Source organism: Leuresthes tenuis, unplaced genomic scaffold (assembly GCF_036924035.1).
Source record: "Leuresthes tenuis unplaced genomic scaffold, fLeuTen1.0.hap1 SCAF_17, whole genome shotgun sequence".
Taxonomy (NCBI): Eukaryota; Metazoa; Chordata; class Actinopteri; order Atheriniformes; family Atherinopsidae; genus Leuresthes; species Leuresthes tenuis.
Window position 1 is genome coordinate 13,470,274 of NW_027325371.1, and position 19,699 is coordinate 13,489,972.

Consider the following 19,699-nt stretch of genomic DNA (forward strand, 5'->3'; position numbering starts at 1 on the left):
TAAGACAGCCAAGAAAGGCTGCCACTACAAAGAAAGACAATTGCACTCACACAAAATGATAAGGCTTGTTGTGGCTGGTTTGGTCACAGCATGTAGGGAAGGCATCTCTGAATACATTCACACTGAATATACTGGATGTTGGATTATGGTGTTTTTGAGAGATAAATCGAAATGCAGTGTGTGTGTGTGTGTGTGTGTGTGTGTGTGTGTGTGTGGGGGGGGGGGGGGGGGGGGGGGGGGTAAAAGCAGTGTTAAGATCAAAATAAAAGTGTGCAGCTCTGCTAACGCCTCTGTGGAGTTGATTTTGGGCTAAATCATCAGCATACTTACCGGTGTTTAGCAGTATGTTTATCGTGTTAATTATAACCAAAACAAAGAACAGTTTTTTTTCTAACTTTATCAGGGATTTGCATAAAAACCAAAGTATGGGATACATTTTAATTTCAGCATGACAACAGCAAGTTTCCACTGAATAAGTTAAAACTTTGAACTATTATTGGTGCAAGAAAAATACTCAGAGGAAGACCAGCAGTCTTCTCTTCATTTTAACTGCTCTCTGTAGTGGCGTCATTGAAATTCTGGGCATCTGGAATGATGCTTTTCACCATATATACTGTTTTTCCACCAGAAAATGGCAGTTGTCTCCCATCCTAGTTCCTAAGAGGCATAACTGTCTGTCTGTGGTCAATCTCAATGTCTTTTAAGCACAACTTTGTCAGGAAAAAAAGAAATCTTGGCTGGACAGTGAAATTGAGAGTGAACTACTCTATGTTTTTTATTTGATTAGCACCTCCACAGAACATAGACGTCAAAGCACAGCATAACACTTCATATATATATAAATTTGTGATTTCAGTAGTCTTTTTGGTGTCGCAGCCAGGTAATCGCACGGATCTGCTTTATTGAAACAATGTATGAACTCTGACCAAAAAACAGACAATAAAAACCCTCCAGAGCTTGAAGGACAAGTGGTTTTGAGCCGCTCTTCTCTTCATTTTAACTGCTCTCTGTAGTGGCGTAATTTAGGCAGCTGAAAACACATGTGGTTAACCTCACTTTCAGGTACAATTACACCCACCTCTGCTGCTCCTCTCTCTGCCACTGTGTTTCTTACTATCCCTCTGTGGCTCCAGTTGAAGAGCTGTTCTTACAGTCGAAGGTCTAATATTTCTCTCAACAGCTTCCAAGCGTGGTCCGCTCAGTCCGTGCAGGCAGCAAGGATCAAAGAGCTGCTGGCACAGTCTGAACTGACTAGTCAAGGCTACCATGTCTGCCTGACACTTGTATTGCACAAGTGTGTCGCAGTGATGATCTGCTTTTGTAACATCTGCTGGATGGAAAGAGCAACACTGGTGACAATTGTCATGTGGGCGCGGCTGATGTATGGCTTACCATTTCTGCTCAACAGAGAGAAATACTGGCGCTTTTGAACCTGAAACAGCTGTGGATCCAACAGCAACACAACATATGTCCATGCAAGTGACAGTGACTCACAGTTGATTCAGGTACATTTAAACAAAATGCAGTCGTGTGTCTCATATGCTGCACAGTCTCGTCCACTTCTGTCCACTTCATTTGGTAGCTGTGATTCTTAACCAGTGGCAAAGTGACTCCTTATAATCTCTTTGGTCTTAATCTCAAAATTAACCTTTTTTTTAATTATTTGATCTCATCTGACTTTTTCACAATTAGTTGTACAGGTCAGAATTCAATACATCAATTTTGTGGGCCAGAAAAAAAAAAGAATACTAAATGAACAGATTGCTTAATGTTATTTTGAGAACAAGTGACAGCAGCAGAAACATTTGTCTTTATTACAGTTGTTGCCTGAGTAAATTGTCCAAATATAAAGTTGATCAAATGTATTGCATTTGAAGAATACAGTGCATGCTTCAAAATAATTGTCAGTGTGCAGAAAACATCAAGGTAAACCAGAACTGATTAGCTTGTCAGTTCAATATAAATAATACAGCAGAAAAGGTCAGCTTCATCTTCTCTTTCACCACGCCAACAACGGTCCTCGTGACTAGTAAGGACACATAACTTAACCCTCTTTCCAAAGCATTAGCATTTCCATTCTGGCTTGAATGTCGAAGTAACAGGGACACTTGTTAGGCAGAGGTAGTCTCAATCACTTTATCAAAAATGTGGCACCGTCATCCCTGCCAAATAAAATGATGTCTTACATCAAGGTGGAAAACTATATGTACATATGAGCTCTGGTTTTATGATGAATGCTTATTTCTATGCTTTAATACAACAATGGCAGATCTGTCCTGGTCATTTTCCTGTTTGAATTAAGTCAAGATTACCACAACACTACTTAAATACAAGAACAGTTGGTAAGAAACAATGCAGCCCCCTCATTCCCACACACACCCATCATACACTTCAGCCAAGTGAAATAACTGCCTTCATGTTGATTTCATTCATTTAATAAAATAGCTGCACACCTAATTGATATATTCGTGACTGTAATTCAGTCTGGCCATTTTGGCTTTCATTCACAACCCCTTAAGAGTTAAAAAGGGAGAAGTTACAGTATACAACTTAGGCGCACACTCTCACACACAAACACTAAAAAGCACAGATAATAAATAATACTGTCCCTTGTAATTTCAACAAATCAGAGATGAGGGATTCCAAGACTGCAGATCAAAGGATAAAATTCCTTCCATTGTAACATACAAATGCCAGAAAAAACATGGTTGCAGAGGGCTGAGCTCCCCTGTGGTGCCTGTTGCTATATTTGCCCTGAGATGAGCAGGGAGGCTGGGAAAGACGCAAGAAAAACTACTGTGACTGCATCAATTAGGAGTTAACAGTTTCCATTTCTTCCCTCAACTCTTCCAGCACGAGAGAGCGTGAAGTGAGAACATCTCAAATGAAGTCTGTATGTAAGAAAGCTAATGTGTGTGCTGTGTGTAGGACTTATCTGCTGTTAACAAGACTTGATGTTTCAGAAATATCATTATCACGGCGGGCTACAAACAAATCAGAAATCATACATAAAAGGTGCTTAAAGCTCTTCCCATTTGTTTTGGTAGTTGTCAATTGAACGAGACAGCTGAATAAGAATCAAGAACTTGTTTGTGGGCAACTTGTCCATCACCATTTAACTAAAAGGTAGTTCAAACTACTATCTTTTTGACTTAATCTTTAAATTGCAGTTTCAGCTGTGCTTTCTGCCTTTTTTAAGACTACTCTTATTCGCATTTCCACAACCTATCTGCACACTTTTTACTGTACCCTAATGTATGTGGAAAAATGTGCACGCATTCATTTGTTTACAGTAAAAAAAAAATAAAAAAAAAATTCTAATTAAAATCTGTTTTTGGTGTTAAATATGCCGACAGATGGGCTGGCAGGTAAAAAGGGAGTGAGGTGTGAGGATGACTAAGAGCTGCGCTGCAGTCTCTCACCGGGTGACCCTCAAACTGCCCACACACACACAAACTCACACACAGCAGGAGCAGGAAACAGGCGCACACACACCTCAGAAAACTGGCACACACATTCACTAACCCTGCTGCCATGTCTCCTTGTATCTTTGTCCTTGTACAAAAATAGCAAAAATATTTTTCTGAGGATGGGAAAGTCCCATGTGTCCACCTTAGACACACACACTCGCAGCTTTACCTCTGGTGCAGCACATTTAGTCTGCATCGTTCTCCTCCCTTTTTGGAGATTTAGCCATTTACACTACAGATCAGATGCAATTTTCTATTTTTGCAGTAACTCAAAGTGGTCGTAGCGACAAAATAAGATTGAGATAAAAATAAGTAGTAATAGTTTTATTTTAGTCACTAATTCCAGCCTCTTGCCATTGTGGATTTTCTGATTTTCTTTGTTAGAGTTAAACTAAATAATTGAATAATTTTTTGGGACTGAAGGTGAAAATATGCATTAAGAATTGACTCACAGAGTGATTACCATGGACAATGACTGATATCTGCAGTCCTACAAAAAAAAGTTGCCATTTATACATAATTATCTGATTAGAGGTTTTCTCATCAAATTTGATGTTTTTGTCTTTGCAGCATTTAATGATGGAACTAGAAGAATGCAAAATGGTTTTGTGTGCCTCTTTACTATAGCATATTACATCAAGGTTATTAATTCTTACCTTGCAAAGATCATTATTTAAAAAAGGTCAGCGTGCACATCTTATTATTCAGTTTTTGTCCACGGGCTGTCAAGCACCCACTCACACAGCAATATGATTTAGACCCAGCAGGGCCGAAATCCTCCTGAGTGCGCATTGTGCTCACCTTATTTGGGTCAAGACTGATATCTGTGACTTAGACCGTTCCCAAAATAGCTATGGGTGTAATCACCACCATATTCATTAAGCACAGCTGGAGCGGTGAGACATGTAGAGGTGAGCACTTTTGCATATAATTCCCCTGAGGACAGTCTTTGCGCCCAGAATAGACAGCTGAGTGTTGCACGCTCCAAACAAGCGCACACTACCTTTATTGATCCATTTACTTTGAGTTTGAGACCGAGTGACACAATAATAGATTGCCATAGGAGCTGAATGAGGCTGGAATGTAGGTCATCTGTTAGGCTCTAATCATGTTCTTTATATAAATCATTGGTGCACATATATTATGGATGAAGAAGGGTTCAGCATGCTGTCGTCTTCAGCAGTGCTGAGTTAACACAGGCTTCTTCGGGTGTGTGCTCAGACTGTGTCAGTCTGTTCACGGGTCAAACAACCCGAAATAATGCAGAAACAGACACGTTTTAGACTGGATTGTTATCATTATCAAAGTGTCATAGTAGTCAGCCATTTATTGCATCTTGTCACATATTTACAACGTCTCTCCGCTTTGTGCCATTTTTGGAAGCTGGAAAGATTACATCACAATGATGCACACAGTACAGATAAAATCAACACCACCGATTTTTTTTGGACTGAATCACCCTCTTTTTTCCTCTTTGTCGTTCATGTTCCTTGAAGATTACAAATGCTCTTTTGCCTTTATTTGTTAACAGAGATTACGAGGGAACAGAATGTGTCATCTTATTACACGGCATTGTGTCTCAGCGAAAACACACAAGCAGCTCCCTGACAATTAGCTACCCACTCTCAGCTGAGTAATGCCACTGAGCCTCCAAAAAGACCCCTTTTTAATGTCACCAGATGACATTGTGTTATGCAAGCAAAACACTGTGACTTGATCTGCTGAGACAGTCTGTTAAAACAAAAATATTGCGCTCGTGGCAGTCATCGCAGCATAGTCATGAATTGGATATGAAATGGTGTCCTCCTGGTTTCGTACCGCAGGTCTGGAATTTAACTATTCACGTCTTAATTTATACTGTCATATAAGATAACAAGGCTGTCACCCAGACAGGCTCACAAAAGCATTGTCACAGCCATTGAAGAACCTTTTATCTGTGTAAAAGGATGCTGAGGAGACGATGCCACACTCCCATGTTGAATTGTCATTTGATGATTACTTGAATGAGGCAGCGTTTTATCAGTTTTTGAGGGGAAACGTTTGCCTGGGGTATCAACTGCTATTGGGCCAAGCACTGTTACCATGGTAACCTTGGCACACCATAGTGGCATATCTGGCAAAAAAAAACAAAACGTGTACAGTAGCTACTAAAGATGGGGAAAAGGTATGAAAAATGTATTCTGTAAATCAAAACTATTTTGTAAGTGACGAAACGAGCATTTATTGCGTTGGAAAGTCGGACCGGTGGACTTCTAGCGGCTAGTTTTTGCACAACACGAATCTGGCAAGAGTATCGTGCGTGTGTGCAGAAAAGAGGCTGCACTCATTCGTTAAAGTACACCGCTAAAAGATCTACATGGTAGGAAAGCTCCACTGTCCAATATGCACACATACTACAAAAAACATGTATGAATCAAATGAAAAATATTACCTCAGTCCAGACTTTTCTAGTGTTATTTGTCTTCACCGCCATTAAAAAGTTTCATAATATCTGCCAAAAGGCTAGTTGTGTGCACTCAAAGCAGCAGCTGCGGAAAAGGTCCCAAAAAGCTAGCAGTGATAAGCATCAATGATTGAGTTCTATTTTGCCGTTTGTCAAAGTTTGAATCTAACAAATCTGTACAGACCCAAAGTTAGTTCAGTTTCTGAGGAAACTGTCCAACTGCACTCCAGTGTTGTTATATGGCTTTTTTCAGAACCATCAAAAAAAATTTTTAAACAAATAACGCTAATTTTAACACGCCAGGCTAAGTTAATGAGGTGAAATTATTGTTTTTATGTCAAAGGCATCTGGTGGCATGGTGTATAGAACACAGAGAGCTCCTGTCAGAGAGAGCAGTCTGGTGGCAATGTATGAGTGATTAAGGACTTCAATCACACTATTCCTTCATTTTACTGTAACAAGTAGATGAGTATAGTGTGAGTATAGTGTGCATAAAAGACTTTTTTGTAACAAGAGAGGGTGTAATACATTAAGAAATCTGAATACTTCTCACTCACATTTAATATTTCTTATTCACATTTGTTTTTTCTTTATGGACATTTTAGATCCTTTGGAATAACTAACGCATGAGGTGGCAGATATAAACTCAGTGACATCACCTCAGTCTTGTAAGAGCACAGCTGTGCCACAGATAAAGACAAAATGGTGTCTGAAAAAGAAATAACAACCTCGGATCATTTGAATTTATGACAAACTAGAGTAATGGCATACTGTAGTCGCTTTAATTGTTATCAATACTATCACTTAGTCGGTTTTTAAATGATCTTTTCATTTCATTTACTTGTTTTTTTCTTTTTACATTAGTATCAGACTCCATCATTCACACACCAGATTTAAGTCTTAATGAGTTCATGTCATCATAAATAGCCTTTTTTATTTTCACTCCTCCATACGGCATGTTCTCCCTGTGTATGCGTGGGTTCTCTCCAGGTGCTCCGACTTCCTCCCACTGTCCAAAAACATGCATGTTAGGTAAATTGGTGACTCTAACTTGTCCCTAGGAGTAAGTGTGCATGGTTGTGTGTCTCATTTGTCTCTGTGTGGCCCGGACTGGCGACCTGTCCAGGGGGGACCCTGCCTCTCGCCCAAAGAAAGCTGGGAAAGGCTCCAGCCCCCTCACGACCCTAAATTGGATGAAGCAGGTATAGAAAATGGGTGGATGGACTCTTCCATACAGCCTTACAGTCATATTACATTTCCTGCTGCTGCTTCCGTAATGTGTTGTGTACGTGTCCCATCATCATCCATTTTCTTTTGAGTCCCGGGTTCTGTCTCCTCCTCATTATCCTCCAGAGTTTAAATGGGAGTTTGTGGAAGTGTAAGTTTGAATTGGAAGTGTGTCACAATCCTGTGACATGGAGCAAAGTCTTGTGTCGCTCTGGATTTAGGAGGAGCTAGCTGGCACATAGATAAAAAAGCCTTTTGGGCACATGTTACGGAGGTTCAAGGATTCAATCTGACAAGCTACCAGTTCATCAGAGTAATAATATTTCTAGACAGTGGGACTTTGGTGGCCTTTGAAACACACAAGTAGTGCTGAGAAGAAAAAAAAAAAGTTGAAAGTATTGGCTGGAATTGTGCTGAGTTGTATATTACAATGTCTCCAGGTAGTGCAAGTAAAACTGATTTTGTTGTAAGGGAAAAATTATTCAAATGATTAGCTTCTCATTGCTTCAACTGGGTGAGTGTACAATCAAGAGAGAGTAATCAAAGAGAGCGGATGTAATCTAATAACATAAAAGACACTCTGACACTACCCAGAAGAGCTGTTACCATGATAGCAAAATGGAAATGGCCCACTTTGTTGCTACACTAGGCAAGCAAGGAGTGGAGAGAAAGGGAAGGGAAGGGTGACACACAGAAGGAAAGTAAAGGAGGGAACCAATACTGAGTAGCAGAAAGGGACATTTTAAATGTGAAGCAGAGACAAGCAGAGGTAGAATTACACATAATTACCAGGCCAGCTAAGCTTCCACTCTTGGTGTTAATTAATGCCATTGAGCTGGGAGAGGGTTTGAAATCGCTCATATATTAAAGAATGTTCAGTGATTTCAGCCCTTTTAATTAGTCATAAGCAGACACGTCCTGTATGGTAAGCTTGATGACTTTAATAAGATAATGTGAAACGAAGTTTGAAGTAAAACTCAAAGGACTGCCGCAAGATTCTGATGTCAATCAAGAAATCATTGAAGATTTTTCAATTGCAAAAGAGTTTCATCAGGCATTTGAAGTGGGAGATGTCAGATGTTTTCCTTTTACAGTACTGCAGATGATTCAGAATACATTATAAGATTTATTTGTTGAGAACATGATGCTGGCTGTAAAGAAGCCAAGTGTAAGTGATGTTCAGGGTGACCTTAAATGTTTTAGCATCACTTTCATTCCACCCATGCATTTCTTTCAATTAAGATACAGTCAAACCTTAAAATCTAAAGCTTTACTTTCCGGTACTAATTTGTGTTTTTAACAAAACCCTTGAAATTATAGATTTTTCTTAGCTTGTGCGATTTCCTACAAGTCGCTGAGAGTCGAGCATGGCAAAAAGAAAAAAAAAAAGCACCCACAGCCTGCTGAGAAGGAGATTATTAATTCTTAGAGAAAGATAAAGCAATAAAGCTTAGATCTTAGAACCAAAGCAAAATTCAGTTCATTAACATATCCAGACCATCTTTACACACAAAGCAGAGTAGAGCAGGAGGACCATTCAGAGTGTTACCGAAGAATTTGTGAGCAGCAGCCTGCTGTTTTAAAAGATGTTTATTGTTAGGGGCTCCCCATCTGGAGTTGCACAGCTCTTGCTCTCATATTCCAACACCCCCGCACCTCTGCTCCTTGATTGGTTTATGAGGTCCATTCCTTCTTCCTGAGTGATTGGCTTGACACCTACGCTACCACTAGGGCTCTGTGACAGTCTCTCGTTGGAGGCATATCAAGTTTCGTCAAGCAAACTGACACATGCATGATGGCACCCGCAGCGTTAAACAAGTGTCCCACAGAGAGGTGGTGCTACCTACATCCAACGCCCTCATCTGTGCAAGAGATAAAGATGTGATAATCATCAGTCGATGAGAAGTATACAGTCACTAGGTTGGAGATGAGAGGAGGCAAACTGGCTGCACTTGCGATGCAAATATATGTCAAACACAGCAAAAAACTTGGCCAATTACAGTTATGGAGATGTCAACAGGAAAGCACAGAGCCACATAAAGACACACTGCAATGAAGCAAAGCGAGAAGACAAGTCTGCAAACACTCAGCAAACATCAGCACTTCTGAACTGCCTCTGAGCAAAAACCGTGTGTAAAAAGAAAGTACAGTGGTTATTTCAGAGATCAGTACTTTAAAATCATAACATTTTATACAGTGACAACAACAAATCAATCTCTCTACAATCCATCTGATGATTCCTTATCATTCAAGTGAGATATTGGGACTTAAATACTAAAATATCAAAACACAGATCCAATTGAGTGTTTGCAAATTGTTAGTCATCCACTGTCCAGTGTAATCCACTTTAACACAATTAGGTGGAAGGTTTTCGCTAATGAGGCAGTATAATCAAACTGGGTAAGTGATTGTCATTTGTTTTTTTCTTACATTGCCAAAACAGAATGGTTGCGCAAATTCAGTTTTTTTTTTTTAAATGGCAAAGGGGCTCTCTTAGGGAGTCATAGAGCCAGTAGAGGGACCATGGAAAAAACATGAAGTCAACCTAAGCTGCTGGAGTCAAGCATAGGCCTGTCAGTGTATCTGCTAGATAGATCCGTCATCTCGGCCTGCCCCTTGATAGAACCCCTCCGGCGGTCGATGATGCTGAAGTTCACGTGTAACCCTAAAACTGACCCCACATAAGGTCGAAAAGTAATAAAATAAATAAATGTGAAATAAATCCATACTCAAGTTGACACCTATGCAAAGCAGGATTTGAAAATGGAAAATACTTTTGTCCACAGTGCAAACATTGTACATATTTTATGTTAATAAAAATGTAAAATCTCTACATGTTTTCTTGGAGACAGGGCTGAGTCTGCTTTGGTTATGTTAACGTAGAGTTTTGGGGCTCACTTCTGGCCCCTAAATGGCCAAAGTATTAATTAAGGCAGCCGTGAGTCAATCCATTTCAAATTACTTGACTATAACTTGACCGCATGTGAGTCAGTCACCATGTAGAGCAAATATAAAATGCCTATCTTTGTTTTTTCTTTCTCTCTATTCATGCTCTCATCCTTTTGCTCTGAGCAGTCAGGGTTTTTCTTTTTTCCATTTTTTTGTTATATGTGCCAAAATCACCAGCAAGAAGTCAAAATGTGTAAAAGCCCTTTCAGGCTTCATCATCTTCCACCCATGCAATAGCAAAACCTCCAGTGTTCATTTAGTCTTTCATTCACACAGTCACCTATGCCTCCTCTCTACATTGTTACGCCTTCTTCCTCTTCTCCCTCAATCTGCCTCTCTCTCCATCTCTCGACTTTTCTCGTGTCCAGACGTAGGACTCTCCTCCTAGCAATGAGTTCTCAACTCTCCAGATGGCACCATCATTTTCCACAGACGCTCAACTTCAAAGGCTGGAGAACATGGGGGGTGGGAGAGCAAGGGGGAGAGCAGAGCTTCCACTATGGTGGCAAATGATCTATCGCGGAAACACACTTATTCCCACTCACATGGTCTGAGTGAAACGCTATGAAGTTGGAAGAGCCAGGATTGCTTTGTAACATGCTGACATTCAGGCAGCAGTCCTAGTTTACAACTGAAATGATTATTTTAGTTATATTCCAATGACCCTTTACTAACTTTTTCTTGTCTTCATGTGTCATTCTTTTTCAAATCAAAAAACAAGAACTTTAAATGTGCATCTGTGACTGCTATGTGCTAAATGCAACATAAATGACTTTCAATTAAGTGTGCAGTATTTCATTTCAGTGAGTACAAGTTAAACACAAGTTAAATGTAAAAAGAAAAACCAATCCCAAACAAGAATGCTGGTCTGGATTTAGATCTAACTTGATCCCCTAATGTAGAAAGCAAAATTCTTACCATTTGGATTAAACTGGCTATATTAACCTAAAACTCAAACAAAGTTATATATTTACTATGTGGTCAAAGAATGCTTTCAGTAAATATGTTATATGTTTCTGAGTCAGTTTGCTTATGCAGCACAAGCAGATAATTCCTAAAAGCGGTCCATGTAAAATGCAGTCATCCTAATCAGTTCACAAAGGTCCACCAAGTCCCTCTGTGGCTGACCGTGTGCAGCTTAAATATCTGTTACCATGCAAGCTGAGCACACTAACTATGTATGTACCTTGATCAATCTGTACCAAGAAGAATTTTACTTAAATAAAACAGGCTATGTTCAGAAAAACAACATACCAAAATAAGAAAAGAAGGAGTAAAGGATGCTTATTTTGAGGAAAAACTGTGTGGGAGAGTTCTACAATATAATCTAACTTTTGGGTCAGTTTAGGCACAGCTGATCCAGATGTTAGCATATAAGTTTTGCACCATATCGTATGTGCATCTGTAGAGCCCAAATTGTTTTGCACACACAGAAGTGGAAAATGTGTACTCAGTCCTAAAGGACAAAAGGCAAAGTTGAGTTTAAAAATAGACATGTGCTGTTGAAATGATTAATCAAACTATCTCATTCCAGCAAACCGCAATCAGAGGGTCCAAGCAGAGAAGCTGAAAAAAACGCTGATGTGTTTGAACCAATTCCACTTCTTTATATTTTTCTGTTTTCTCCCGTAATTTTCAAAAAAAAAATCAGAAAGCCTGAAAACGGAAACTCTATGATTTGGTCTAGAATAGTCTCCTACACTGAGACCACAAAACATAAGACTGCACTCACAGGGACATTTATGATAAACATTTTTTGCAACTTTACAGAAAAGGGTTTGGTTTTATTCTTTGGACTCATCTGCCTTATTTCACCACAGGCTTTGTGCTTTAAAAAATGTCACACCTTCTACAGCTAGACTTTGTTCAAACTGAAATGACTTAAGCAATAGCAGCGAAACTGATTCATGGTTACTATGGATGTGGCCCATCTTGAATTGCTAAAAAAATTAAATGATGGCTCAATTTTTTTTTACTTCTGAAAAACCAGCCCATTTTCACAAAAATAGATAATTTTCCAAAACCTGCATTAAGTCATGTACACGTTAAAACATCAATTTGTCAATCTTAAATGTTCATGTAGTGTACATTCAAAGCAAAATGTGCTTTCAAAGCTCTGGAGAAGCAAAACAAACAAGAAGAATTTGGCTGTATGGATTTGTGCAAATGTTTTTCTGTACAATCTTGACTCATCAATCAAACTTCCAAACTTTGAAAAGAAAAATCCATAAATGAATAAAACAATTAGTTTCTTCATCAAAATGTTCAATTGGTCTAAACACACAGTAAACACCTTGGTTTTGCTCATGTGACGCTATAGCATCAGTTTCTGATTTCTCCCTGGTGGTGAAATGTCATGTTAGTCCTGTTATCTGAAATTACAAAAGTCCAGCATTTCAATCTTTTTGGTGCCCAAAAACAGTTAATAATTCAAATGTTTTCCAACTGTCTGAGCCTCAATCACTTACAAGCCATATTTCTATCTAGTTTATCATGTCTCCAATAAAAAAAAAAGAGCTGAATGGGAATAATATTTGGCTCTGAATCTCACAGCATTACATAACACATACAGTGAGATAAAGTACTTAATGAGGCAGTTTAGGTCAACACAATCGACTCATAATCTATTTTTGTGATTATGAGTGATGGGGAATAGAAATTTACATTTAAAAAAAAAAAACGTGATCACAGCAAGAGGAAGAGAGGAGAGGGGTGATGACGTACAAGATGAGTGTCCATAGTATTGGTGTGACGCTTAGAACTCAGCATGTCCATATGACAGCATGTATCACTGAATCTCCACAGCAGATCATGTCTAAGCCAATAAGAGAGCAAAACATTTATGTGCTAAGCAATCCAACACAACCACATTAAACGTAAGATTACTAAATAAAAAGGCACTTCTGAAAATCTCACTCATGAAATGATTCATTCATCTGCAATTCTGCAAAATACATCTTAGAATTCTAACTAGGAACAAAAGCACTTTGTTGCATCTAACAATAAAGAGGTAGACCAGTCACAGCCCTGGGAACTGCAGGAGCTTGGTCCTCCACCCACACAATTCCCTTCAGTAATAAAGAAATTTCCTCTCACATAGTCCTACTTTAACAGCACTCCACTATGTGCAGCTGAGCAGTAGAGGTGGATAATCACAGGAGAATTAGAAAAAGACAAAAAAAACAACCGCTATCTGGCTTTTCAATGCACAGCAGGAAGCTTGAGGCAGTCCTTAATCTGCTCACGCCTACGAAACCATACACGGATATCAACCATACTGGGAAATAGATAAAGACGAGGGATCACTGGAGCACTGCTTTAATCACCTTTTTAATAACTCTTAGGTAACCTGATAGTGAGCTGCGCCTCAAACATCTAACACCGTCACCTTCAGCAATGTGGATCCAAGCATCTGCCAGTGGTGCCAAGACACTCTTATTTGACATTACATTCCTGCATCAGAGAAGCTGTTTCACTGGGGGGACAGCAGTTCAGCTCAGTGTGCAGCTTTCCACTCACAGATGGAAATGCGGTATGGTTTGACTGAAAGACTCAGTTGGGTGTGTTAAGGACCCTTGACAATCATGCCCATGCCTTTGGTTTGTTCCACAGTGTTCAGCACCAACTACAACAAAGGCTGTAGTGCATCTATGCTGTGAAGGAATAACGAGAGGGCATCGAGCCCTGGGGTCTACCTCCCCATGTGATTCTCCAAAAGGCACGACATCTTTCACGCACACTTCACAAGAGCAAGCTCTGTCAACATCCAAGAGCACGGATCTATCAGCCTGCTTCCAGAATGCACTCGCACTACAAGTAGCCCCTGCTAAAAAAAAACACAAACATCCACTCTTTGGGAAATGGAAAACAGGAAGTATTTCTCATTGATTTTTTTTTCCCATCTCGACACAACTTAATCACTTTTGTACATGCATGGGCATTTGGAATATATCTCAAGCAGGAACAAAACATATCCATGCAAACAACCTCGAGGAGGGGACAAGACTTTTGTAATGTATGACTGCATAACAAACATTTAAAAGGCACTAAAGAGCCACATAGATGTAAGACACTGAGCACATCTTGCTGACAGTGAATTAAAGTCATAGATCCTCTCACGGCTGCATCAGTCCGCAGCATGACCCTGTAGAATTACACTTGTTGGCATGCGAGGACACAGATGTCAGTAACTTTGGTGCAAAGATGCCTTCACAGACATGTGGGAGCGGTATGCGACTGAAGGGAGATTGATGGTGGGTACATTGCCCTTGTATTGTTTGGCACACCTGAGTTTATCAGCACTCAGACGCAGTTGACCCCAGGGTTGACCAGACGATAAAAGTCCTCTGCCAGTCATCATCTCTGTTTGCTCACTACAAACATCAGCCCAGCTCCCAACTTAACACACACTTGCACCATTATGTCTACATAGTCAACAATAGAATTGTAAATGCCATTTATTTAGCCACAACTGTATCAATAACTGTATCAAGGTTGCTTCTTTTTAAATATTTCAATCAAGTGCCCCTAACCCTTTTTTGCCTTACACCAATACTTTGTACGTGAGCCCCTTACTGAGGACTAACCTTTATGTGACTCAGCAAATCACTGTTGAATTCTATTCGTCTTTGGGTCGAGTCGAATAGTCCTAACTGAGAAATGTAACCCAGAGCTATCTAAGTAGTAGTAAATTCTGAGGAAATTAGATTTAGTGCTTCCTTTACTATCGCCCTTAGCATAGGAAACTTTATTCATAACTGTCAAAGTGATGCTCGATTATAATCATCCAGTAGTATCAACTGTGATTGGTGTTCATAAATATGAGGACCGGAGTCTGAGTGTGAGCAGGCTGTGACACCAATACATTTCCCCTTTAGTGTCTTTTTCTTTTGTGCTTAATTTTGAACCTTAAAAAATAAAGGAACATTTCAAATTATGGGTAATATTAATATGATATTTATGTTTAGCCTCTATAGTACAATTCAATCTAAATGCAGTGTTTTGCATTGAGATCTCTCTGCAGATCTAAAGCACTTTTTGAAGAATTTTCATTGGAAGGTTGCAGTTTCAGCTCTGCAGATCCACATCACAGCTTACTGTAAGTGTGATCAAATAGTCATTGCACCGTGGTCATCTATTCCTAAGCCCTTAAGAATTTCTCTTAATATCTTTCCTTTATCTCATGACATTTTTCCTGAGGAATTTTCCAAAGAGGTCAAAGAAAATCAGTTATGAAAAGACTATAGCAAATTTTCTTTTTTAGACTAGCAGACCGCACCCTTTCTTTTGCCATAGTCAGCCATCTGGAGGAAAATCGAACACTAGCAAAGACAATTGCCACAGATGCACCCTTTCTACACAGAGCATCTTTGTAAAACAAAAGTGTTCGGTAATCTGCAAATAAACAAATATGAGTGGGTAGGTAAGTATAAACTCACTGGCAATCATTACAGACCATCTTTCTCATTCACTTACTGCACAGTGTTGTTGAGCTGCCACACCTGTTAGCAATTAATACTGATTACTCTATGAGCAGCAGCTGAGCGTGGTCCATGTTAAGCGACAACTTGGGAGCATATATAAACAAGAGGAAAAGGCTCCAAAGGTACAGGACAGAGTCTTCTATCAAGTCCAGAGATTATCTGTTGAGTCCACTTGCACAAGAAGCATCTGAGGAGTATTGGGTGCTGCATCTCAGCAACTAGCCATGGCTCTTGGAGTTCTTTTGTGGTATGTTTTGCTGTTGATTACTTGTTATGTATGGATATTAGTGCTTGTTTTGATACTTAAAGGTGTTATTTATCTCTAATACTCCAGCAGGGTTGCCTGCATTTCTTTATTGCTGGATAGCAGTATTGGATTTTCTGTTGTGAGAGGTATGTATTTTTTTTGTGTATATATATATATATAAAAAAAAAATTAGAACCTAATCTAAAATTTGTTTTATGCAGGGAATAATTTCCGTAAGTCTTTTGATTCCAAAAACCTTGACCAGGCTACAGCTAGTGACCTTTATGATGTTACATCCTTCATGGATAAAGAGGCTTCAAATGCCAATCCAATGACCCATACCTACACTGGCTTGAACACCCCAGTAGTGCAGCCACTGAATTTGATCCCAACTGCCAAGAGCCTGCCTGACACACAAAATCCTCCTGATGTAGAGAAAATCTTGAATGCTGAGTCAAGACACTGGGAGTCAAGGCTCTCTGACCCAATTACATTTCCTCTAAGCGGCAACTGGGTAGATCACCAGACGCAACACAAGTCGGATGCAACACAGCCTCAATCAACCCCACTTTCTACAACTGGCAAGCTTGTCTCTCAGCACCTTGAAACCAACTACAAGTCTGCTCAGTCCCCCACCTCTAAGCCCCTATCAGCAACTGGATTTGCATCTTGGCTGCCTGTAAGTGCTGGCAGTAAAAGGGTGGCTGGATCAGCTCTTAATTCACAATTCAAGATGTCAAAAGCTGACTCCAGTTCAAGTGGAGAAGACTCTAGTAACAAACCCCTTGTCCAAGGATTTCAACTCGGGTCTCCAGCTTCTCCAGGCCCTAATGCAGTTGAAGAGCTTGGCCAAGGGTCTTCAGCATACAGCGGTGCACTAAACCCGCCATTCCTATATCCCTCTGCAAATGAGCTTCCGCAAACTTATTCTAAAACTGATGGGAGTTATAGCCAGGGTAATGACATCAGTCCAACTAAAAAACCTTTCCTCAGATATCCTGTGGAAGACCCTAGACCTCCCCAAAATTACGCTGCTGAAAGGTACAACCAAGGTGACAATATTCCTGCTGGTTCTTCAACGGCCTATAGTCCTCTGCCAAATTCCCCTGTCCAATATCCCTCAGTCGACTCCAAACCACAGACTTCGGCTTCTAATGCTGCTGCGACATACAGTCGGGGTAACAATGGCATCCCATCTAAATTTAACACTCCAAGGAAACCCTCTCTCCCAAGAGCTGGAGGAATCCAAGCTTTAAACTGGATGACAATGCCTTACACTAATATCTTTGGAGATGGTCTCTTTAGCTTTACTCAAATGGGGCACCAGCCACAAAACTGGCAAACTGTGCAGCAGGGCAGGGTTTCCCAAACCAGCCCTCTGTCATATCATACAGGCTATCTTACAAAGTACAAAAACGCTTACCAGCGAATGAGGCATTCCTCGTCCAAAACCACTTATGCACCAAACTATAAAACACCAGTCAAGAACTCTAAGAACCAGTGATGTCTTTCTTGGAAGATGATCCCAAGGAACATTGACAGGTATGTTAATGTTTTAACTTTTGAAATTGAGTTTTAGTGATGCATTGGCTTAATCAAAGCAATTGTCCTGCAAACTAACACCTTCTCATTTACAGGATGACCTGCTTCGGTAGAAAACCTCAAAAGAAATAAAAACCCTTAAATTCAATGACTGTTTCAGTTTCTTCAGACTGGCTTTAACTGTAAAACAGGCGCACAGTTGGCGTCAATTAGGATGTAAATGCTGACGTGTGAACAAAACTATCCAAGTGAGTGGGGGGGGAATTAGTGTTCTGCCACTAAAATGCTCCAGATGCAGGTGGGCTTACCTTGGCATTGAAATCCTTGTTTGCCAAAACCCCTGCAAAAAAAAAGCAAAGTGTTTTAAAATCGGAGCGTAATTTCAATCGCACAAAAAGAAAAGCCTCTACCGTTGTCCTGGGCGCACTTAAACCCAAACTGCCGCAAGCTTTGCGAAAAAAAGACAGTAAAGCGTCTCACCATATGAAGTCTGTGCAGTGGCTGCAGAACGTTGGCTGTTTGAAAAATCTGGCAGTAAATTTATGGTTTTTCACTTCATGCACATTTTTCTGTCGCAAAGCACCTTTGCGGGCGAATCTGTTCCCAACCCCAGTCGAGTCGCTATAATGCAAAAGGTAGTCAGCCATGATGAAGGGGAAACTAAATCACAACTTTGTAGTCCCGGTGTCTGAGGCTCCCGATGTGTGTGGCGTTTTCCTGAGGCTGACGGACTGCACGCCTCCCCTCTGCCTGGATTGCAGCTGAGCGCTTCTTTTTCATTCAAAGTGACGTTGGAGAAGCCTGCTTTTACGTACAGTGGGAATGTTTCATTTCAGCCAGTTTGATATTTAAGTTGAGGGGGTGAGTTCGCAAAGGTAATGTTATTTCAATTTAACAGAAAATATACTCGGGTCTACAAACTTTTTTTTTTCTCATTGTAATGCTTGTCGTATTTGTGGTTTCTTTACTAGCAATCCTAGCAGTTAGCTCTACACCAATTTGCCTATAGCATTAACCTCTTAGTTTTTAGAATCAGAATTGGTATAATAAATTTCAGTCTATCAAAAAGTTAAATGCTTGGAAAGTTGACATTTAAATTTTCAGTCAGCTGATGCATGATTAATTAATGGTGGCGATATTGTAATTTTATAACTGCTCGTTTTGGTTTTTTTAGGTAAGACTAGACCACAAACGTTGAGATCTCAGACATACGAGGAGTACTCGAAGGCGACATGTGCCTTCATCCTTCTCTTCAAATTGCAGTCGTCGAGCGACATCATGCGGATTTACAGAACACTGTATGCTTTTTTGAAGCCGAAGACATATTTATCAAATGTAAAAAAAATGCAACAAATATAATTTAATGTTTTGAATTGTTGGTGTTTCTCACTGGTTCACGGAGACTGTGGGCAGACTGTTTCGGGGTTTTAACAATGTGATGTTGACTAGGAGGATGTAACATGATTGTGGCAATAGGATCAGCAGCTAGGTAATTTATAAAGAAAATGTATCATTTTCAGGCCCTGCAATTGGGAGACATTGAAACTGAAGATGAATAGTCTGATCTATTTTTTTTTTATTTAAAATGGTTCTAAAATACCACGAAGAAAGATTGGATGGACTTATTTATGTTAGAGTTGAAGTTAAAACGACAGGAAGATCAAATTTATTTGAAAATTGCATTTGATTATCTTGTGATCAAAGAGCCAAGGGAGTCTCACAGATTTTATGTGGATTTTGCCCAAAAAATAACTGAAAAAGTGCGACGGGAGCGGTGAATTTGTGTCCTGCAAAAGGAACTGGAATCGTCAACTCGCTGCAGCTATGGCGCATGAGATAAAGTGCTGGTCCCAAAGGATCAGTTATTCAGCTAGAGCAGACAATAAGTAACGTGTTTTTTATTTTTTATTACAGACGAATTGGTTGGTTGCTTTACATTTAATTGGAAAGACCAAACCTCATAGCATTTCTCTGTTCAGTTATCAAGATGCCCATGAGACGTTCATCAGACAGTCGAAGGAATTACGAGGTGCAAGAAGGATCTGCGGAATATCTGGTAACATTTCTCTGTGTTGTCGCATTTGTTGGGCGAAGGGGAATGAATTAGCTGGTGGGTGAGTTTAAGCAGCATTTATGTGGGATAAAATGTGAAGAGGGACGCATTATTTACCTATTCAAAACTTTGTAAAAATGATCAAGCTGCATAGTGAACAAAGCAAAAAATGTGGTGATGGGATTTATAATTTTGGCAGCTGAAGTCGTCGTTTGTTTCCACCGATATATAACTATTTATTAAATAGGATAATTAATTCAAGTGTCGATGTATAAGTTACTATGG

At 39.8% G+C, this 19,699-nt stretch overlaps 1 protein-coding gene across 2 annotated transcripts in view; it reads right to left on the reverse strand.

The window, feature by feature from the left end:
- Positions 1 to 18,144, reverse strand: part of prkcab (protein kinase C, alpha, b) — a 106,540-nt gene extending 88,396 nt beyond the window's left edge. Inside the window, exons 1-2 of one of the 2 annotated variants that reach the window (XM_072369324.1) lie at positions 17,842 to 18,144; positions 17,670 to 17,701 (exon numbers count right to left, since the gene is read on the reverse strand). In XM_072369324.1, coding sequence (XP_072225425.1) covers positions 17,670 to 17,701; positions 17,842 to 18,008 — 199 coding nt within the window. In that variant the 5' untranslated portion in view covers positions 18,009 to 18,144. The remainder of the gene's footprint in view (positions 1 to 17,669; positions 17,702 to 17,841) is intronic. The other variant, XM_072369323.1, reaches the window with a different exon arrangement.
- Between the last annotated feature and the right edge of the window lie 1,555 nt (positions 18,145 to 19,699).